General features: G+C 33.9%; 4 protein-coding genes across 4 annotated transcripts; 3 read left to right on the top strand and 1 right to left on the bottom strand.

Annotated features, from left to right (window-relative positions):
• Positions 1–281: 281 nt before the first annotated feature.
• Positions 282–3,824, top strand: LOC145593115 (uncharacterized). The gene is made up of 2 exons (XM_081649625.1): positions 282–1,451; positions 3,480–3,824. Exons 1-2 carry the CDS (start codon positions 338–340, stop codon positions 3,506–3,508), a joined length of 1,143 nt encoding a protein of 380 aa, XP_081505751.1. The 5' UTR covers positions 282–337; the 3' UTR covers positions 3,509–3,824.
• Positions 3,825–5,657: 1,833 nt separating this feature from the next.
• LOC145593114 (AIG2-like protein D) lies at positions 5,658–11,759 on the top strand. The gene is made up of 5 exons (XM_081649624.1): positions 5,658–5,872; positions 6,272–6,344; positions 6,448–6,540; positions 8,605–8,688; positions 11,313–11,759. Exons 1-5 carry the CDS (start codon positions 5,733–5,735, stop codon positions 11,457–11,459), a joined length of 537 nt encoding a protein of 178 aa, XP_081505750.1. The 5' UTR covers positions 5,658–5,732; the 3' UTR covers positions 11,460–11,759.
• A 1,473-nt stretch (positions 11,760–13,232) lies between these two features.
• On the top strand, positions 13,233–16,869 carry LOC145591832 (GDSL esterase/lipase At1g33811-like). The gene is made up of 5 exons (XM_081648326.1): positions 13,233–13,503; positions 13,803–13,933; positions 15,240–15,488; positions 15,943–16,204; positions 16,640–16,869. The coding sequence occupies exons 1-5, from the start codon at positions 13,233–13,235 to the stop codon at positions 16,867–16,869; spliced, it is 1,143 nt and encodes a 380-aa protein (XP_081504452.1).
• A 646-nt stretch (positions 16,870–17,515) lies between these two features.
• Positions 17,516–18,088, bottom strand: LOC145591831 (pectinesterase inhibitor 11-like). The gene has a single exon (XM_081648325.1). It carries the CDS (start codon positions 18,086–18,088, stop codon positions 17,516–17,518), a length of 573 nt encoding a protein of 190 aa, XP_081504451.1.
• Between the last annotated feature and the right edge of the window lie 450 nt (positions 18,089–18,538).

The raw sequence follows: 18,538 nt of genomic DNA, 5'->3' as shown, positions 1-18,538 counted from the left end.
ATTTACAAAATAACTATATGTTCTTTACTGAACAACTAAATGTTCATTCCGCTTTTTTTTTAAAGAAAACCGGATGTGCATCTCCCTCCACAAAAAAAATTTCAAACACTTTGTATACTGCCAAAAAAAAAAAAAAAAAAAAAAAAAACCTACAGTTGCAAAAATTTCCTTGAGTGAGAGCTGTTCCACCACCACTTGTTCCGACTTCACCACCACTCTGCAACTGAGGTTTACAGAAATGGAGGATGAAGATTCTGCCATGGCTGAACAATTTCTCAAGCTCCCACCCGATCTTATTTTCTATCACATTCTCACTAAGCTGCCCATCAAAACCCTAATGCAGTTCAAACTAGTTTCCAAACTATGGTATTCTACTCTCTCTTCTCCCCAATTTGCGCTTGCTTTCGTTCGATCATCTCCCTCTTTTCACCCTTCTTCCCCAATTCAATACTTGTTCATGAAAAATGGGGATAATTATTATCTTTATTCTCATGATGATGCTGTTGAAGATGAAATTAGTACTAACAACAACAAGAATTTAGCGAAATTAGGGTTTGATTTTGGTGTTGATTCTGATGAAAACCTGGTTTTGATTGGCACATGTAATGGACTAGTATGTTTAGCTTCTGAATCTGGTAGTTTCTTCATTTTGTGGAATCCTATTATTGGCAAATTTAGAAAATATTCAGACCATGATTTTGTAATTGATTGGTCTAACCCTATTCGGGTTTCTTGGGGATTTGGGTATGTTTCTAATGTTGATGATTATAAGGTTATTAGGGTTACTGAATTGGGTGCTACTCTAGAGATTAGGGTGCATGTTTTCTCATTGAAATCCAATAAGTGGACAAGAATCGCTGATCAACTTTATCAAGATATCTTTTCATTGCGGAGTATGTCAGATGAAAGATTTGAATTTTGTAGTAATGGAATTTCTAGTTGGTTTCCCTATTCATTCCACTTGACGCGAGGAGTTTTGGTTAATGAAACTCTGTATTGGATCGCGGCTAAGATTAATAGTCACAATGTACAAATTGTTTCCTTTGATTTAGTTTATGAGGTGTTTCACAACTATATGGACTTGAATTTGGATTCCGGTCATAATTTTGAAGATTATTGTTTGTGTGTCATGGGAGGGTGTTTTTCTGAGTATGTGGATTATATGGGTGGTAATGGCGCTGCAATACATATATTTAAGTGGCCCGGGATGGTAGAAACTATTCTACTCGACAGAGACAGATCACAAGACATCGACATTGTTGCATTGAGTGGATTCACAAGGACTGGCAAGTTTTTCATTTTTGTGGGAAGTGCAACACTTGGACTTGTTGACCCAAGCTCAAATCCAGTCAAGTACATCCAACTTGCAACACTTGATAGACCGGGGAACTCTTGGATTGCTAGTTATGTTCCAAGCCTAACTTTACCTTACACCACCGACCAGTCGTCAGGTACGTGTCCATACTTTGTTTGCTCTGTACAATTTCTATAAATCTGAATGCTGTTGTTTTGGTAATTATATGCAATGCTAATGCTGTTGCATTTGAAGATTTTTATTTTTTAAATCACTGGATTGTAGAACAAAAAAGTGGCAAACTTTCGGCTTCTGTTGATGGTGTATACATTTCTATAAGTTTATTGGGTTATAGTGGTTATTATAATATGCCATGCCTGTGTTTGAGAGCTGTCGTACAATTCAAACTTATTTGCATAGGTAGAAGAAGGGTGACTGTTAAATTATACGAAGTATTACTATGTATTTGTATGACAGAATTTCACAAAGAAGAAGAGGGAAGAGAGAGTTCGAGTTGCCTCTTCTTATAATTGTTTGTCTTCAGCTTTATCTATTTTTTTTTGCCATCAAGAGAAGAAAAAAAAAACGGCTATTTCACCAAATGCCACTGAGTAATCTAAAAATTCACCAAATGCCATCGGACTTTTCAGAATTCACCAAATGCCACTGAGTTTTTAAAAAAAATTCACCGAGTGCCATTAATGACTAACGGCAGTTAACTCCGTTAGTCATTAAGGCTAATTATGCCACGTGGTGTATTCTAATTGGTTCACTTTATTATTTTTATTTTATTTATCAAAAAAATTTAAAATCAGAAGTTTTCAAAAAAAAAAAAGTTAAAATCAGAAACAAACAAAAAAAAAACCCCAGCCACTCTTCCCACCGCACCACGGCACCACCGCCCCTACGCCAGCCTAACCCCTTGCCCCCACCTCCACCGACGACCAATATCCTCTTTGGTGTCGGCGGCTACCCTTCCCCCTACCCCTACCATCTCCATCCACTTCCCCCCCTTAAACCACCATCCTCGACACCCTAAAACCCCAAAATTGAAATCTCCAAAATCGAAACCCTAAATTTCGATTTTAAGGTTTTCGATTTTGGGGTTTGAGTGAGGTGGTTCAGGGGGTGGAGATGGGAGGGGAAGGGCTGTTTTGGGTTCGCCGAAGCGGGGAAGGGGCTTCGAATTAAGGGAAATCGATATTGGGGGTTTAAGGTGTCGAAAGCCTAGATTTCGATTTTTGGGGTTTTTAATTAAGGGATCCGGCATGATGGTTGAAAGAGTGGAGCTCGGAGGGGATGAACTGATTTGGGTTCTCCGGTGTGGGGGGGGGGGGAAGTTTGGTCATCGGCGGTGGGGAGGGGAGGGATTGTCGAGGAAGAAAGAGAGTTTGTGAATCGCGGCTGGGTTGCGTCGTCGGCGTGGGTTGGCTAGGCTGGGTTGCGTCGTCGGCGTGGGTTGCGTCGTTGGCGCGGGTTAGCTAGGTTGGGTTGCGTCGTCGCCGGTGCGGTTGTTCAGGGCTGGATTGCGCCGCGGTGGGGACTGGCTGGAGGTGGAGATATGGTGGTGGCAGTGACAGACGGTGGTTGGGGCTGGGTCATGGTGGGTGTTATTTTTTTATTTTAAAGTTTTTTATTAAGTAATTAATTTACTAATTTAATAAGCAACCAATTAGAATACACCACGTGGCATAATTAGCCTTAATGACTAACGGAGTTAACTGCCATTAGTCATTAATGGCACTCGGTGAATTTTTTAAAAACTCAGTGGCATTTGGTGAATTCTGAAAAGTCCGATGGCATTTGGTGAATTTTTAAATTACTCAGTGGCATTTGGTGAAATAGCCGAAAAAAAAACATCGTATGTCAATGTAAGCTCAATTCTTAAGACAACTGAAATTGTAAATTCAAATTAACAGTGATTTTGGCCTAGTTCATTTTGAAAAATTGAATTTTGTTTTATTTCTGAAAAAGGGACTGGAAATGTTTTTTTTTTTTTCAACTTTAAATTTCTTGTAAACTTCTTTTTTACCATTTCTATGCCTGCATACTAATAAATTACAATGAGACATGTTTTAACCGGATATCATCTAACCTCTAGGTGAACTATCATGAATAATTTTCTATCAAAAGTGATTATTTACTAATTGCTGTATCAAGCGACTCCCTATGTCAATTATTGCAGGGATCAGCTGCAGCAGCAACCTAGCATAAGCCTGATTTATGAATATTGAAGGAGCAACATTGTGGCAGACATTTTGGCCAAGGAGGCAAGATGCAATCTGGATACCATGTATCAATCATGTAATTTGAGTACCCCTCCCCCGGTCTGTAGTAAAGCTTTTGCTAGTGACTGAAAACTCTGCCAATTTCTGAGAGTGCACCTGGATTATCTATACCAGGAAACTCTACTACTACTCTGTACTATTACTAAACTAAGTTAATGTGGTCCTTCGGTTTTGTAAAGAAAAATTGGTTGTATCAAGCAACGACATCTTGCTGCAACATACTTTCCTACGGAAGGTCAGAAGGGGAAATAATCTTATATACTCCAATATATGATAGAATGGTTTTGATGCACTCTCACCAAAGGTATACAGTTTGATTCCTCTGTGTGCTGTAGCTTGTACTGATTCTTCTGCAATTTATCATCCCTTTGAGCAGATTATTTTTATTTTTTATTCTTATGCTTCAACTCCTCTGGTTCTGTCTGTCCTACAATATTTGTTTTAGTTTCATTCTTCAGTAAAATCAATGTTGGACATTAGAGGCTGATCCTCCATGGACAGTAGCCACGAAGAGCTTCCATTAGCTAGAATTTCTAGAGTTAAAATTATCTGCATGGGAGTTACTGAAGTAGAAGTTGTCACTAGCAGTAGCCGCTCTCTATATGCCGGAGTGAGCCATTGAGCAACTAGATCAGAGGCTAAACAGAAAATGTTGGTTTATTTTGGGTGATAACTTTACCGGCTGTATTAAAAATTAGGAGGAGAATGACATGTTTGAAGAACTCTTGGCTCTCTATAACCTAGCTTTGTTGGGCTCGTGATAATCTCAAGCAAAGTTCGAATAGCTCGCAAGTTGGCTAAACTCACTACTCGTATCTCCCAAGATATGAGGTTTAAAAATTCTCAAAGAGAGACATTATTGATATCACATACTTCCACTGTTTCTATTTACTTGACTCATAGCTTTTTGGCACACTGTTTTAGGAGAAGAGAGAGAAATTTTAGTTTGTAGCCCTTGTTGCAGATGACTCACCTTTTAACCCCTAAAAGTTGTCTCAATATGCACTTTATGAGGGTAATATAGAGAATTTATCTACCAAAATTTACCAAATATAATATGGGCCAAGTAATATGATGATTTACCAAAGTTTGGTTATTTGAAAACTTATTTACACTTTTGCGTCGGAATTGTCCACGTAGGCTCGGATAAGTTTATTTATTTATTTATTTTTGATTTTTCAGAGTAAAACCGCTACCTCTAGTAGCGGTTTATGCGGTTTTACCCTTTATAAATTGCTACTCCGTATCCTTACTTGTAGTACTAAAGACAAACCGCTACTTAAAGGAAAAAATACCTTAAACGTATTCCCGAGTCTACGTGAACTGTATTTTCGTAAATAAGTTTCATTCCAACGCAAAATTGTGAATAAGTTTTTAAAAAGCTATACTTTTGTAAATCATCCAAGTAATATGACATTTTCATTTTAAGAATGTTAGTCAAGTAAATAGAAACGGAGGAAATACAATTTTATACGGAGTAAGAGTTATTTTTTTAAAAAAACAGAAATATTGTCCATCCCGTATTCCCATTCCAATATTTACTTTAGTGTATCACATTTGATTTTGAATGCATTCCAACTTATCAAACTAACGCACCCTAAGAAGCTGAACAAGTGAGAGGGCATGATATATTGATAATTTGATATACACCATTTGTTCGGAAGTACTGGTAAGGGTTTGATTTGAGCTCTTTTAGTATGTTTTAAATTTTATTACAATATTTAGTTACTCTTGACTTTATACAATTTGGTTTTTTTATACTTATAATAATTTGACTTTTATATTATTTATTTTGACTAAAATTATAGTCTTGCAGAAATCTTATTATATTCGTTCCGATATATATTATGTTAATGTTTAATGTTTATTATTTTTAAATATTGATAAATAAAAATATTAATATAATATATCGCGTGAAAAGAAAAGTGTAACAAGGAAAACCGAAGGAAGTATTATTTCAATCTGTAAATCTGTTCACTTTACTTTTGTCATCCTAAAATCTTTTTTTTTTTTTTTTTTTTGACACAAATCATCCTAGAATCTTTGAAGCACCCGACATTTGGCAACAACAAATACGCAGTACATCAGAGAACAACGTCCTCCTCCTTGTTGTTGTGCTCAAAACTGAACCTCCCAATTTGAGGGAGAAGATGGCGATGAGCATGACTGCAGGAGGGACTTCTCAAGGATACCACAACGTTTTCGTTTATGGTAGTCTTTTGGCGGATGAAGTCGTTCAAGTCTTACTCAATCGTGTCCCTTCCTCCACTCCTGCTACCCTCCCTGATTAGTCAGTTTCTCTCTCTTCCCCTTTAATTATTCCACTTAATTGCATGTTTTATGCTTTCAATTATATTCTTATTTATGATTTAATTGCATGTTTTGATGATTTGATCAATTGGGTTTACTTGTTTTTATATTTTGTGATATGGGTATTTGCTTAATTTTATTTTTGTGCCCTGTAATTGAATGTCTCTTGATGGATTTGTGATCAAAGATTGGAAATTGACTCTTAATCTATTACAAGTATGTAATATTGCTGAATTGGATATGTTCAATTTGTGATTAAATGGAAATTGGATGAAAATATATGTTATTTCATGTGTAATCTTGTCTGTTATTATACTTTGTTGATTGTATCTTGTTTTTCTGGGGTTTTTTGGTAAATGCTGACATGCCCTTTGTGCAGCCAGCGGTTTAGTATCAAAGGTCGGGTTTATCCAGCAATTCTGCCTGTTGAGAACAAGAAAGTGCTTGGCAGGGTATGAGTTTTTTTTTTTTTTTTTTTTTTCAAGGTGTCCATCCTATATTCGGGTGTAATCTGCATTTCATATGTAATTATTCCTGGTAATGATGTTGCTACAGGTTTTGAGTGGCATCACAAATCTTGAGTTGGATATTCTTGATATATTTGAGGATATTGAGTATGTTAGAGATTCAGTAGAAGTTACTCTTGTGGTAAATTCTTGATTCTTCTACTTTTAATATGAATCTTGAGTTTTGAAATGCTTATGATGGTACGCAGTGGCGGATCCAGGATTTTTAAGGTGCTGGGTCACTGTCACCTATATCGATCATCACTCATCGACCGCATATCGGAGGTGGATGAATTTTGTGATAGACGATGAGTTTGTGGAGGAGGATGCTTGGGACTAAAGAAACTTGTTATATCATATGTTTTTTTATGAAAATTAAGTCACAATTTCAATTTAATTACAAAATCCAATATTGTCAAAAATAGATTAATTCAATCTTTTTGCAACTTATCTATTCTACCCAAGTGGTTTTAGAATATTATAGCCAATTAAGTCACAATACCCAATTTAATTATACAAACATAATATATACAACACAAATTAGAAAAACCACTTAATGTAATGTCTCAACAACACAAAACATAACAACATTGAAGGATAATCAAATTAATCACATGATAATCAAATATCATAAGTTCATTATCATTTCAAAAGGAAAACCAAAAAAAAAAAATATTCTATTTCTAGCTAATGCTACTACAATGAATTAAATGAAAAAAGAAGGAAAAAATTGAAATAATCACATGAAAATCAATAAATCACATAACCATAACATAGGAAGGAAAAAAAACAAAAAAACAAAAAGATAAAAGGAATTCCAAAAAAAAAAAAAAAAAAAAAAAAACAAAAACAAAAAAACAAAAAGATAAAAGGAATACAAAAATTACAAGTAATAGGGCTCACAAGGAATTCCAAAAAAAAAAAAAAACAAAAACAAAAACAAAAAAACAAAAAGATAAAAGGAATACAAAAATTACAAGTAATAGGGCTCGAACTCAAGACTTGTGTGGCTAGGGCCTTGCTAATTGGGCTTTGTCCCAATCCCTCCAACCACTAAGCTACAAGATTGTATTGCTAACTTATAACCAAAAATAATGCTTATATCTTATTTTCCAATAGGTGTCATTTTAAAAAAAAAAAAAAAAAAAAAAAAAAAAAATTTTTTTTTTTTTTCCTGCTAGGTCACGTGACCTAGCAGGACCAAGGCTAGATCCGCCACTGATGGTACGTCTAGATTATTTTGATGGGTGTATGATGGAAACCAGGATTTAGTTTCTGTTGATACACCATCTAAGAAATTAACTCATCCTTTGATCTTACAAGAAAAGACTATATAATTATATGAGAATTTTTAAAGAGAAGTTCCGATCACATTTCTTCTGATCGTTTACTGCCCTTAGTGCGCTAAACTCTTAAATATCTTCTTGTTATCAGCTGAGCTGCAGCGTTTTCCAAATGATAAATTGTTTGATACTTTGATTGCTGATATATAAAAGTTAGTTCATTTTTGTTTGTTCAACAGTTTAACTTGGACATATGCGTAATGTTTCAAACTTGTAATATCATCTGAAATAATGAATCTATATAACATTATTACTGTGTTGCTAATAGGGCTGTACACAGTTTGGTCTGAACCGTAACCACACCAGACCAAACCGTATTTTAGCGGTTTGGTTTGGTTTACGGTTTATAAAAATACAGTTTGGTTTCGAATTTTTTGTAAATACGGTTTACGGTTTGGTTTGGTTTTTCAAATTTTATAAACCAAACCAAACCGTAAACCAATAAACCGTGTTTTAATATTCATATAATTTTTAAAAAAATAAAAGTAATTATAATATATTAAAAAATAATAATAATTGTTATTTTTATTGTAAATTTGTAATACAATTTAATCCGTTGGGCTAATTATTTAAACTTTATTATAAGTTAATGTAGTATTATTTGGGATTTTTAAGAAAAAATGTCGTCTCAACATAAACCGCAAACCAAACCGCACCAAACCGTATTATTGTGGTATGGTTTGGTTCGTTTCAATACTATTACGGTTTGGTTTGGTTTGAAAATTTGGCCAAACCGTATTTTGTGGTTTGGACTCAAACCGCACCAAACCAAACCATGTTCACCCCTTGCTATGTGTGTATAATTAGACAATCTTACATGTGTGACAAAATGGATGTATAATAAGATGAATGTTTGTTTGTAGGATAACTTGGAGAAGTTGCAGACATATGCATATGTGTGGGATAATAAAAACGATCCAGACCTGTATGGAGATTGGGATTTTGAGGTATCCTCCCCCCCTTTTTTTTTTTTTCCATGTCTGTTATTTATTTATCTATTACTCTGTAGTTATAATTCACTCTTGTTATTTATGAGGTATAGTTCTACATTTTTCAATTTTTTCTTTCTGTCAGTGTAGATGTATGCATTTTTGTATATATGTGTGTTGGTGGGGGGTGGGGAGCTGTGTTATACCCATGTACCTGTTTTTGTTGGTGAAATATATTCTTGTGGGTGAAGCTAATGACTCTGGAATTTATAGCTTATCTGTATTGTGTTATCTGATACATCGTATAATATTGTAGAACTCTTAAAAAGTGACCCTTACAGAGATCTAAGCACTTTGATCTACTTCTAAGGAACACAATCTTACTAACTTCACTTATCGCATATGCAGATGCATATTTAGATGTAGTACATTCTGGTCTGCAATTTCGTTCTTTGGTTTGGTAAGACATACCGAGGTCTAGCGTTGTTTTGTTCTACTTTGATGTTTTCCTGGCTTAAGTATAAGAATATGCAAATGAGTTATTTTAATGCAATTGGGTGTTGTTTGTTTAAAAGAGAGTAACATATGCCTCGCCCTCTGGCTTGGAGTGTTGCTTTTTATAATATGACTAAAAGTTGATTACAAGTAGTTTGATCTTAGAACATCCACTAGTGGAGATCCATGCTCTATTGCTCATATACGCTGCTGCAGTAAATTTAGATGTATACTATGTATAACATGGATTGTGTCATCCATCCTTACATGAATGTTATTGTGCTGGTAATCATTTATTAACATCATTGCTTTTGCCTTACCAAGGATTTGAGTGTTTGATGTATTATGCGAGCCCCTATGTTGGAGCCTAATTGGTGGTCCTTTCTTGCTTAACTCTTTTAGCAAGAGTTCCTTTCACTCTTCTTGTTCCTTCTGGCAAAGGTTGTTGTTGCTGTTGTGTGTGTGTGTGTGGGGGGGGGGGGAAGGGTCAAGCAAGGGAAAAATCCTGACCATTCTGCTCTCAGAAAACGAATCCAGGCCCAAAATCATTATCCTACTCTTTCCACATTAAGCGTTGAACCACAATGATTCTAGTTCTGTACATTAATCCTACCACTATAACAATGTTTACAGCTTAGCAGGACACTTTTCAACGATCTGTTATATACTACCAATAAGGTTTGTTTGGGTTACCTTGGTTGATTCACCAATTGGAATGGATGATTAGAATCATTGGACGGTGAATTACAACTTGAAACATATAGTATCAAAATCCATGTTACAACTGGTTGTATCATCTAGTACCTCACCTATTTTTACGCTCAATTCTTCATTTGGAAGCTTGGAGCTTTCCAAACAAGCTAGTAAGGAAATAGAGTAATCATGTTTGTACCTTACAACTGGCTGTATAATAATTATTGTCATAGTGGCACTGGCATAGCAAGATAAACTGGTCTCATATTTTGTATTCCATGAATGCAACAGGCCTAGTCTATATATACATCCTTAGCGTGGACTAATCTGTGAGTAATTAGGGAGAGAGTTGATAGTATTGACTTGTGGCCAATGTGCAAGGTCCCTGGAACATGCTGATTTCAGATTTACCATGAAGGAGAGAAGTACAAGTGTTTAAGGATTGAGTTTACTGACTACTATTTTAAGATTTAACCCTATCCATATATTCTCGAAATCCATAACTATTAAAGCCTCTTTTTATAGGATAACTTCCAAATGTCTCATTGTTGGTGTTCGCAAAAAGTAATTTGTATTCAATTAAATATCATTTTTGAAATCTATGATGGTGAACTACTTCTCTTCTCTCAAAAAATATTGAGCCCTTTTCGACCGTGACTTGTGCAATGTCATGGGTACTTGCGTAGTGATGAGAGAAATTTAGATAACCTGTAAGGAATATTGTTGTGAAAAGGGAAGAGAGAGAAAGTTCAATAGGAGCCTCATGCTTCTAATCTGATTTATTTGATCAACATAGCCTACCTTATTCTTTGGATTATATCAGAATATTACGTGTATGAATGGGGTGAGAGTGCAATTTACTAGGTACAGCCTAGTATGTGCTTGTACCTTGTGCATGGTGTATTGGTGTGTGCTTGTACCTTGTGAGCACACAGGCAAATACAAGTAGCCATGGTTGTACCTTGGTACAATTGGTTGTATGGTGAAAATCCTTGGGTTGGGAGGTCTTGGGAGCTGAGTCGAAAGGATAATAATTGAGGATTTGACCTGCTTTAGAAATAATAACTTAACCTTTGTTTGAAATAAAGAGAACATTCACCATTAGCCCTGATGTAGGAGGTCCAAAATCATCTTGTTTGGTTTAACATCTAACATCTAGAACACTCAGATGTCATCTTAGCCTGTCAATTTCTCTTCTAGGCTTATGGTCTAACCAGCACAATATACTTCATACGTGGAGTTTACCTGCGAACTCTGCAGAATTTACGATGGATGTATGCTTTTCTTGGTATGCTTTTCTATGAAATAATTTTAATCAGTGTGCACTTCCTCCACTTTGCTCAAATATGGAGTTATTGACTGTGATTATCTTAAACTTTCATTTCTTACACGCTGTTATGTTCTTTTAAAAGGTTTAGGATGTCTCTAAATTCGTTTCCCTTGCGCATTTTCAGAAATGGAAATCTGCTCATATGAAGGATTTTATCGAGATGACTAAGGAATTCGTGGAAGAACTTGAGCTTCCTGAATCAAAGTCAAGAGTGGAGACATATAATTCTTTTTACCAATCTGGTGATGGCGGCAAGTCATCCATGCCCTGATCTGCCATTGGTTCAAGCCTGTGTTCTGCTTCACAGCTTCGCCATCTTCTCTTAGTATTGCAACTCTGTACAGTAATTATCATCATGGTCCTCTTGTACTGCCATCAGCTCTCCAGTTCTTGTCATTTATCGTCAGAATGCCATCACAGAATGGTAGAGCTATGGTTTCTAATTGAACATGAAACTGCTGGAACTTATTCAATGGTGTAACATATACTTGCAATTGATGGAATTTGGTTAATTCTAGCAAATGAGCTCATGATCATATATATTATAGCAATGCCAATACTTGTGTGCTCACAGACTGCAGATATTCCTTATTATTGCTGGATAAGGTTGGCTACGAAGTGGCTACATATCAGAACCACCATCACCACCCACCTTTATGATAGGTCATTCTATCTAATAGAGCTTCTAAGCTGGCTATATTTTGCAGTTGCTATTTTACCATGCTTCCTTTATTCTGTCTTGACTTATGTCAGACAATTCAGGCAATTTTAACAGTATCTTCTACATGAGGTCATTAGGAAGGCTGACCATGTTTACATCCTTGTTGCTATTCAAATGTTAACAAAAGCAAAGGGTGAACCGGGTGGAACACCAAAAAAAAAAAAAAAAAAGTTAACAAAAGCGGGCGATTGCTACTCTGTAGTAGTTGCAATTTTCGTCAGTTATCAACAATTTGCTTTTACCTATAAATGTCTACTTCTCCTACCTTTATACGTTTCGTTTTTATGCGTTTTGATCAGTTGCTTCCTGAGGAAAGGTATACAAGAGCAAAAAAGGGTACAAGTAAATGGAGAAAAATCAGGAATTGAGTTTTTAAAATTTGAGGGAAAAAGGGACAATGTAATTGCTAGCTTGGTCCCGATTTGTAATTATTATTTTTCAATTTTTCTTTTGAAGGTGCAACCTGGTAAATGAGCTACAAGGACAATACAAACGGGGATGTGGAAATTAAGACTCTTGATAAACCATGATATTTTTCAATTCGTGAATACATATCCTTGTACGCGTCTAGATATAGAGACAATGTCTTGTATCTAAAGCTATAATAATAATAATTTGAGCTATGATGTGTGTGACACCAAGTCACCAATTGTATTAGACACTAGTTCTTCAAACAACCATGCAAATCAGAGAAAAAAACTAAAAGGGTGAGTCCATTGCTAAATTGATGCACTTTTCATGGAAAATTACTTGGAATTTGTTATGCATGCATCTTTTCCATGAAAAATGCATCAATTTAGCATTGGACTCACCCTTTTAGTTTTATTCCTGATTTGGCCGTTTGAAGAATTAGTCTCTAATAATACAATTGGTCATGCATGCATAACAAATTTCAAGTAATTTTCTCTTTTTAATTATTTTATAGAATTTTTTTCAATACATCTATATTATTTGAAACCTTTTTCAATATATTATAGGTCTAATTTAACTTTATTAATTACGACATAATCTAATTTTTTTTTTCTCTTTTTGTTTTCTCTTTTTTTTTTTTTTTTTGATAAATATGAAATAATCTGACTTAAATTTATTTAAACTCATACAGACAAATTAAATAAAACAATGGCGTTAAAATATGGTCAACTAAACGTAGCCTTATCTATTCTTAGCTAGGAAGTTGAGTGCGGGTTTTTCTTACCTTATTAGCTTATAAAACCGTAGAAAACATACGTGCATGATTTCCATGACACCACCAACTATATGTTATATATATGTGGTATGTTCTCTCAAGAAATATAAAAAAAAGGTTCATATAAAATTATAGAAATGAGGGTTTGTTACAAAAGAAATTGTTTTTCTGGTGTTATCACATTAATTATGCTGTGTTTTACGGCTAAGGCATGGAACTCATCAATACAAGTAGACATGGAAGTGGATGTACCTTGTATCTTCGTATTTGGGGATTCATTGGTTGATAATGGTAACAACAACAATATTTTCACTATTGTCAAATCTAATTTTTGGCCTTATGGTATCGATTTCCCTCTAGGGCCTACGGGTCGATTTACCAATGGTCGAACTTTTGTTGATGTTTTGGGTAAGCGGAATGAACTCTCTCAATTTGCATGTACTATGTTATTTATTTTAAAACAGCGAGTTGGATTCTCTCTAATTTTATACCGAATTTTATTTTTAGAAGTTTTGTGGTTTAGATGATGTTTATAGTACGTTTTATGAGCACCAAATTAGATGTGTATGATGCATAGAAAAATGGTTTAAAAAGAATGTTGTTTTCATGACAAATAAGTACTTTTATTTCATATGTTTATTTGATATTTTTTTTATTAATAACATTTTGTAACTAACTATGTATTTATTAATCGGGTGGTGTTACAGCTGAAATTCTAGGATTTGTGGATTACATTCCTCCATTTTCAGGATCATCAAGTTATGTTGGTGACTTCATTAAGGGAGCTAATTTTGCATCAGGAGCAGCTGGAATTAGAGATGAGACTGGGAATTATCTGGTACTAAATTTTCGATTTTGTTTGCAAATTACATCTTTGATCATAATTTGTTTTTTTTTTCTTTTTTTTGCACGTTGTTTTCACTCAGATTAGGCTCATACTTTAACTTAAAAAAATAATACATAGTTTCACTAAAATTCTCAGTTTTAATTTTTTTTTTTTGAAAGAAAATTTCAGTTTTAATAAGTTAAAATTGATTGTAATCTGTAGAATTTAATATTCATAAATTATTTCTTAGAGTATAATTTTATATCAGTAACCTCACTTCATTATTTAATTTTTAAAAAGATCACACACTAAAAGTCAATTATAGGTCACGTTTAATTCATAGGATCTCTACAAAAGTTTAATTTTATTAAATAAACTAAATTTTATTGATTAAAACTTTAATAAAAACTTATACTTACTAAAACTAATTCTTACTAATTCAATTTAGTAAAAAATAATAATAATAATTACACTTCACCTTATATTTGCTGAACTGAAATTATTTTTACTGAATTGAAATTATTTTTTCTGATTTTATGTTATAATTTTTCTTTAAAATTACTGATTTTACTGAATGAACTTATTTTTAATGAACTGAAATTATTTTTATTGAATTGAAATTATTTTTACTGATTTTATGTTATAATTTTTCTTTAAAGTTACTGATTTTTACTGAGCTGAAATTATTTTTACTGAACTAAGCTAATTTTTACTGAATTGAACTTATTTTTGCTGAAATAAAATTATTATTACTGAATATTTTTTTTAAGGTGAAATAAACATGGATTAGGCCCCATTCACTTCACCTTATTTTTGCAAAACTGAAACTACTTTTATTGAATTGAAATTATTTTTGCTGAACTTAAATTATTTTTCCTGAATTGAAATTATTTTTCCTGAACTGAAATTAATTTTACTGAACTGAAATTATTTTAGCTGAACTGAAATAATTTTCACTGATTTTTAAATATATTTCTTCTTTATAGTTATTGAATTTTACTAAACTGAAATTATTTTTACTGAACATAACTTATTTTTACTGAACTGAACTTATTTTTACTGATCTGAAATTATTTTTTACTTAACATTACTTTTTTTAAGGTGAAGTGAATAGGGCCTTAGTAGTATTACAATTGTACAAATCAAGTCATGCAAATTCGATGGACATGTAGGCATGTAGCTAGTCTCTAATAGACTTGATTAACATTCGACTAATCATTAGAACTCAGTTCTAGCTAGATTAGCGTAAACATCATGCATGTTATTATATAAGTTTAATTACAAATTAGAAAGGTTTATTCAATTCTTATATATGCAGGGAATTAATGTACCAATGAATGAACAAATAAGGAACTTCGAAAAGGTGATTGAACAAATAAGGGAGCATTTTAGAAGAGATGAGAAAGCCGTCCAAGATTATTTAAGCAAATGTATCATTTATTCTGGAATGGGAAACAATGACTACCTCAACAATTACTTATTGCCTTGGCAATATCCTACTTCTGCTCTTTTAACACCACCACAGTTTGCTAGATCCCTTCTTCAAGATTACGAGCGTCAGCTTACGGTTTGTCTAATTTCTACTATCGATATAAGTAAAATATCTAACGCCAAACTCTAAACTCAGCCATGATTATCTAGTAAAATATGATATATGTAAGAACTGGTGTGATTTTAATACTCTATCTGTCTCAATGTACTTGCCCCATGAATAGTTGCATAAGATTTTATGCAAGTGAAATAATAGTGGCCATCACATATAGGCAAATAGTGCAAGTAATTAAATTGGGAGCTAGTAAGAATAAGCAACAAGTTTCCAAAATAAGGCGAAAACAACGTAGATTGATCTTATATAATTCCATCAACATATATAGTTAGCATAAGTACTAACCTAGTTTTGCATTCACTATGCATATATATAACTTGTTTTGCTCAACATATATATATATATATATATATATATATATATATATATATATATATATATATTAATCAATTGGATCGAAATATATTACATGCAGGCTTTGTACAATCTTGGAGTTAGGAAGATGGTATTACCAGGAATTGGGAAAATGGGGTGCATTCCTATCAATAGATTGAAGGATAACGTGACAGGAGAAAGACCTTGTAATGAAGATCAAAACAATCTTGTCAACCTCTTCAATATCGGCCTTCGAAACCTGGTTGATACTTTTAACAATGGTCGTTTGCCTGGAGCCAAATCTGTCTACTTAGATTATTTTGGAGAATGCACCGATTTCGAATCTAACAGGCAATTTTACGGTATATATTCTTTTTCTTACGTAATTTAACCTCAACCTTCACGGTTTTTTTGCTCTAGTATTTGCGAGTCAGGTACTTGAAAGTGAGGGGGAAAGGTAAAGGACCTCACTCCCAAGTACCGTAGTTGGGAGGATTTGACCTAATGACCTCAAGGTTACTAATAGAGTATAAAACATATTTGTGGGACTCAACCATTAGCTTAACCTTTTACGTAGTTGACCTGGTTCACTAACATGGTATCAGAGCCAACGTAACACAAAGGTCATGGGTTCGAATCTCATCCACCCTTCCTTGGCCTATGTTATATCCACACTTCAAGGCCAACGGACTCTCGTATGAGGGGGAGTGATAGAGTATAAAACATATTATTGAGCCTTAATGTGAATACCAGATCAATTAAATATTTTAATATGGCGTGTATGTTTTTATTTTCAGGGTTTAAGGTGATAGATGTAGGATGTTGTGGAGCAGGGAATTACTCGAATGGCGGCGAGATTACATGCCTTCCATTCCAGACTCCTTGTGCAGATCGCAAGAAGTACTTGTATTGGGATGCCTTTCATCCATCTGAATTGGTTCATATTATACTTGCTAAGAAGGCTTACAACGACGACTCGCATTCGTATGCATACCCTATTGACATTAAGCAGCTAGCAATGCTCTAATTAATAAGGTTTTGTATATGTAGGATACATTATTTTGTACACCTAATTAAGATAACAATTCAAGGATAGTAGATAATTTATGCTTAACATCTTAAATTATAGTTCGTTATCATGGTAATTATTTTAAGGCTAGGATACAATATTACCCTTGATTATAGCTAGCTTGAAACTAACAAATACTCACAAATTAAAATTACTAAACTTTTTGAGGTTGAAGTTTGAAAACTGTCCAAATACTATCATGTATACCAGAACAAAAAATCAAAATTTTATCATATGAGCATTTGTTTAATTCGTCTTAATAATTTTCTTAAAATTAAAATTCGCTAATTATAGTCTCTTACTATATGCTATTATAAGATGACCTGATTTCCATAAACTATTGTATTGTATTTTATCATTGGACAAGCAATAAAATGCAACCAGCCAACCAAATTATACAAAATTATAGATTAAAAAAAAGGTGCAATTATTAATATTAAAGGTAAAACATAAACAATCAAATTAAAACTAAATATATTGGAAAACAAAGGTAATTAACTAATTGATTACTACCTCCGTTTCTTTAAGTACCAAAGTCGGATAACATAAAGAACTTTAAGAAACAAAGGGGGTACATTCAAACGTACGTAATAGTAGACTTAAATTAAAACTCCATGTGATGAACGAGGTTAACAGCATTAGTAGCAAGTTCGTTAAGTGGTTGCAAAATCTCTTCAACTCTTCTAACCACAATCATCCCACCTTTGGATTTCGCGCAATGATCAATAGCATTAACCACAGATTTGACGCTGTTCTCCATGTTTAGCCTCTTCGACTCCTTATCATCCTTCGAGCCACCACCCAAGTGATTAGTTTCCTCCAATGCAGTGTACAACCCAACGACTGAATCAGCGATATCAGTATGACAGTTTTCGAGGGACTCGACTTCGTGAGTCCATCTTCGGGGTAGTAGATCAGCGTAGTGTTGAATGTTGTTTGAGGCGGATTGAACCTCAGTTACGGTGGCCATGATGGCGAGGCGTGTGGCCTTTTTGGTGTTGCCGTTGATGCGGTCTGCGTTGGGTAGGAGGGTGTTTAAGCAACGGGTTGTGTAAGTTGTTTCGTTGCAGATTTTTTGGATGAAGGATGTAGCAGGAGTGTCTGTTGCTACGCAAAAGGATGAAGAAATTGAGAGAACGAAAGTTGTTGCTAAGAGAACAAGAAGAAAACGAGCCATTGTTTTTTTTTTTTTTTGGGTTGTGTTTGTTCTAGTTTGGTTGATGGAATAATAGTTTGTATGAACCCATATATATAGTGTATTTGACTTTAGGTCGAATTCGTATCGAGGTAGAAAAAGGTTTTTTTTTTTTTTCGATATGATAAGATAAAAGGAATATTAGTAGATTTTGTTTACGAGGGGATCATCTAATTTGGATAAAATTTTGAGTTAATTAGAAGGTTGTTGCGACGGGAGTAAAATGTATTCTAGTAGAAGAAGGATTTGAAACTTGCTAGAATTTATACGAAGTACAGACTAAAGTTTTGTTAACTTTAGATTAAGGGAAGAGGTTAAGAGGGCTTAAACCTCTCAATTCTATGGACAATTCCTAAGTTTTAAATTTCAGTTGTTATTATTAGCTGATTATGGTAGATTAGGTCTTTAAGCTTGTATTTTAATGAAAATTAG

This window comes from Chenopodium album, chromosome 18 (assembly GCF_948465745.1).
Source record: "Chenopodium album chromosome 18, dcCheAlbu1.1, whole genome shotgun sequence".
Taxonomy (NCBI): domain Eukaryota; kingdom Viridiplantae; phylum Streptophyta; class Magnoliopsida; order Caryophyllales; family Amaranthaceae; genus Chenopodium; species Chenopodium album.
This window is presented reverse-complemented; position numbering and strand designations above follow the sequence as displayed.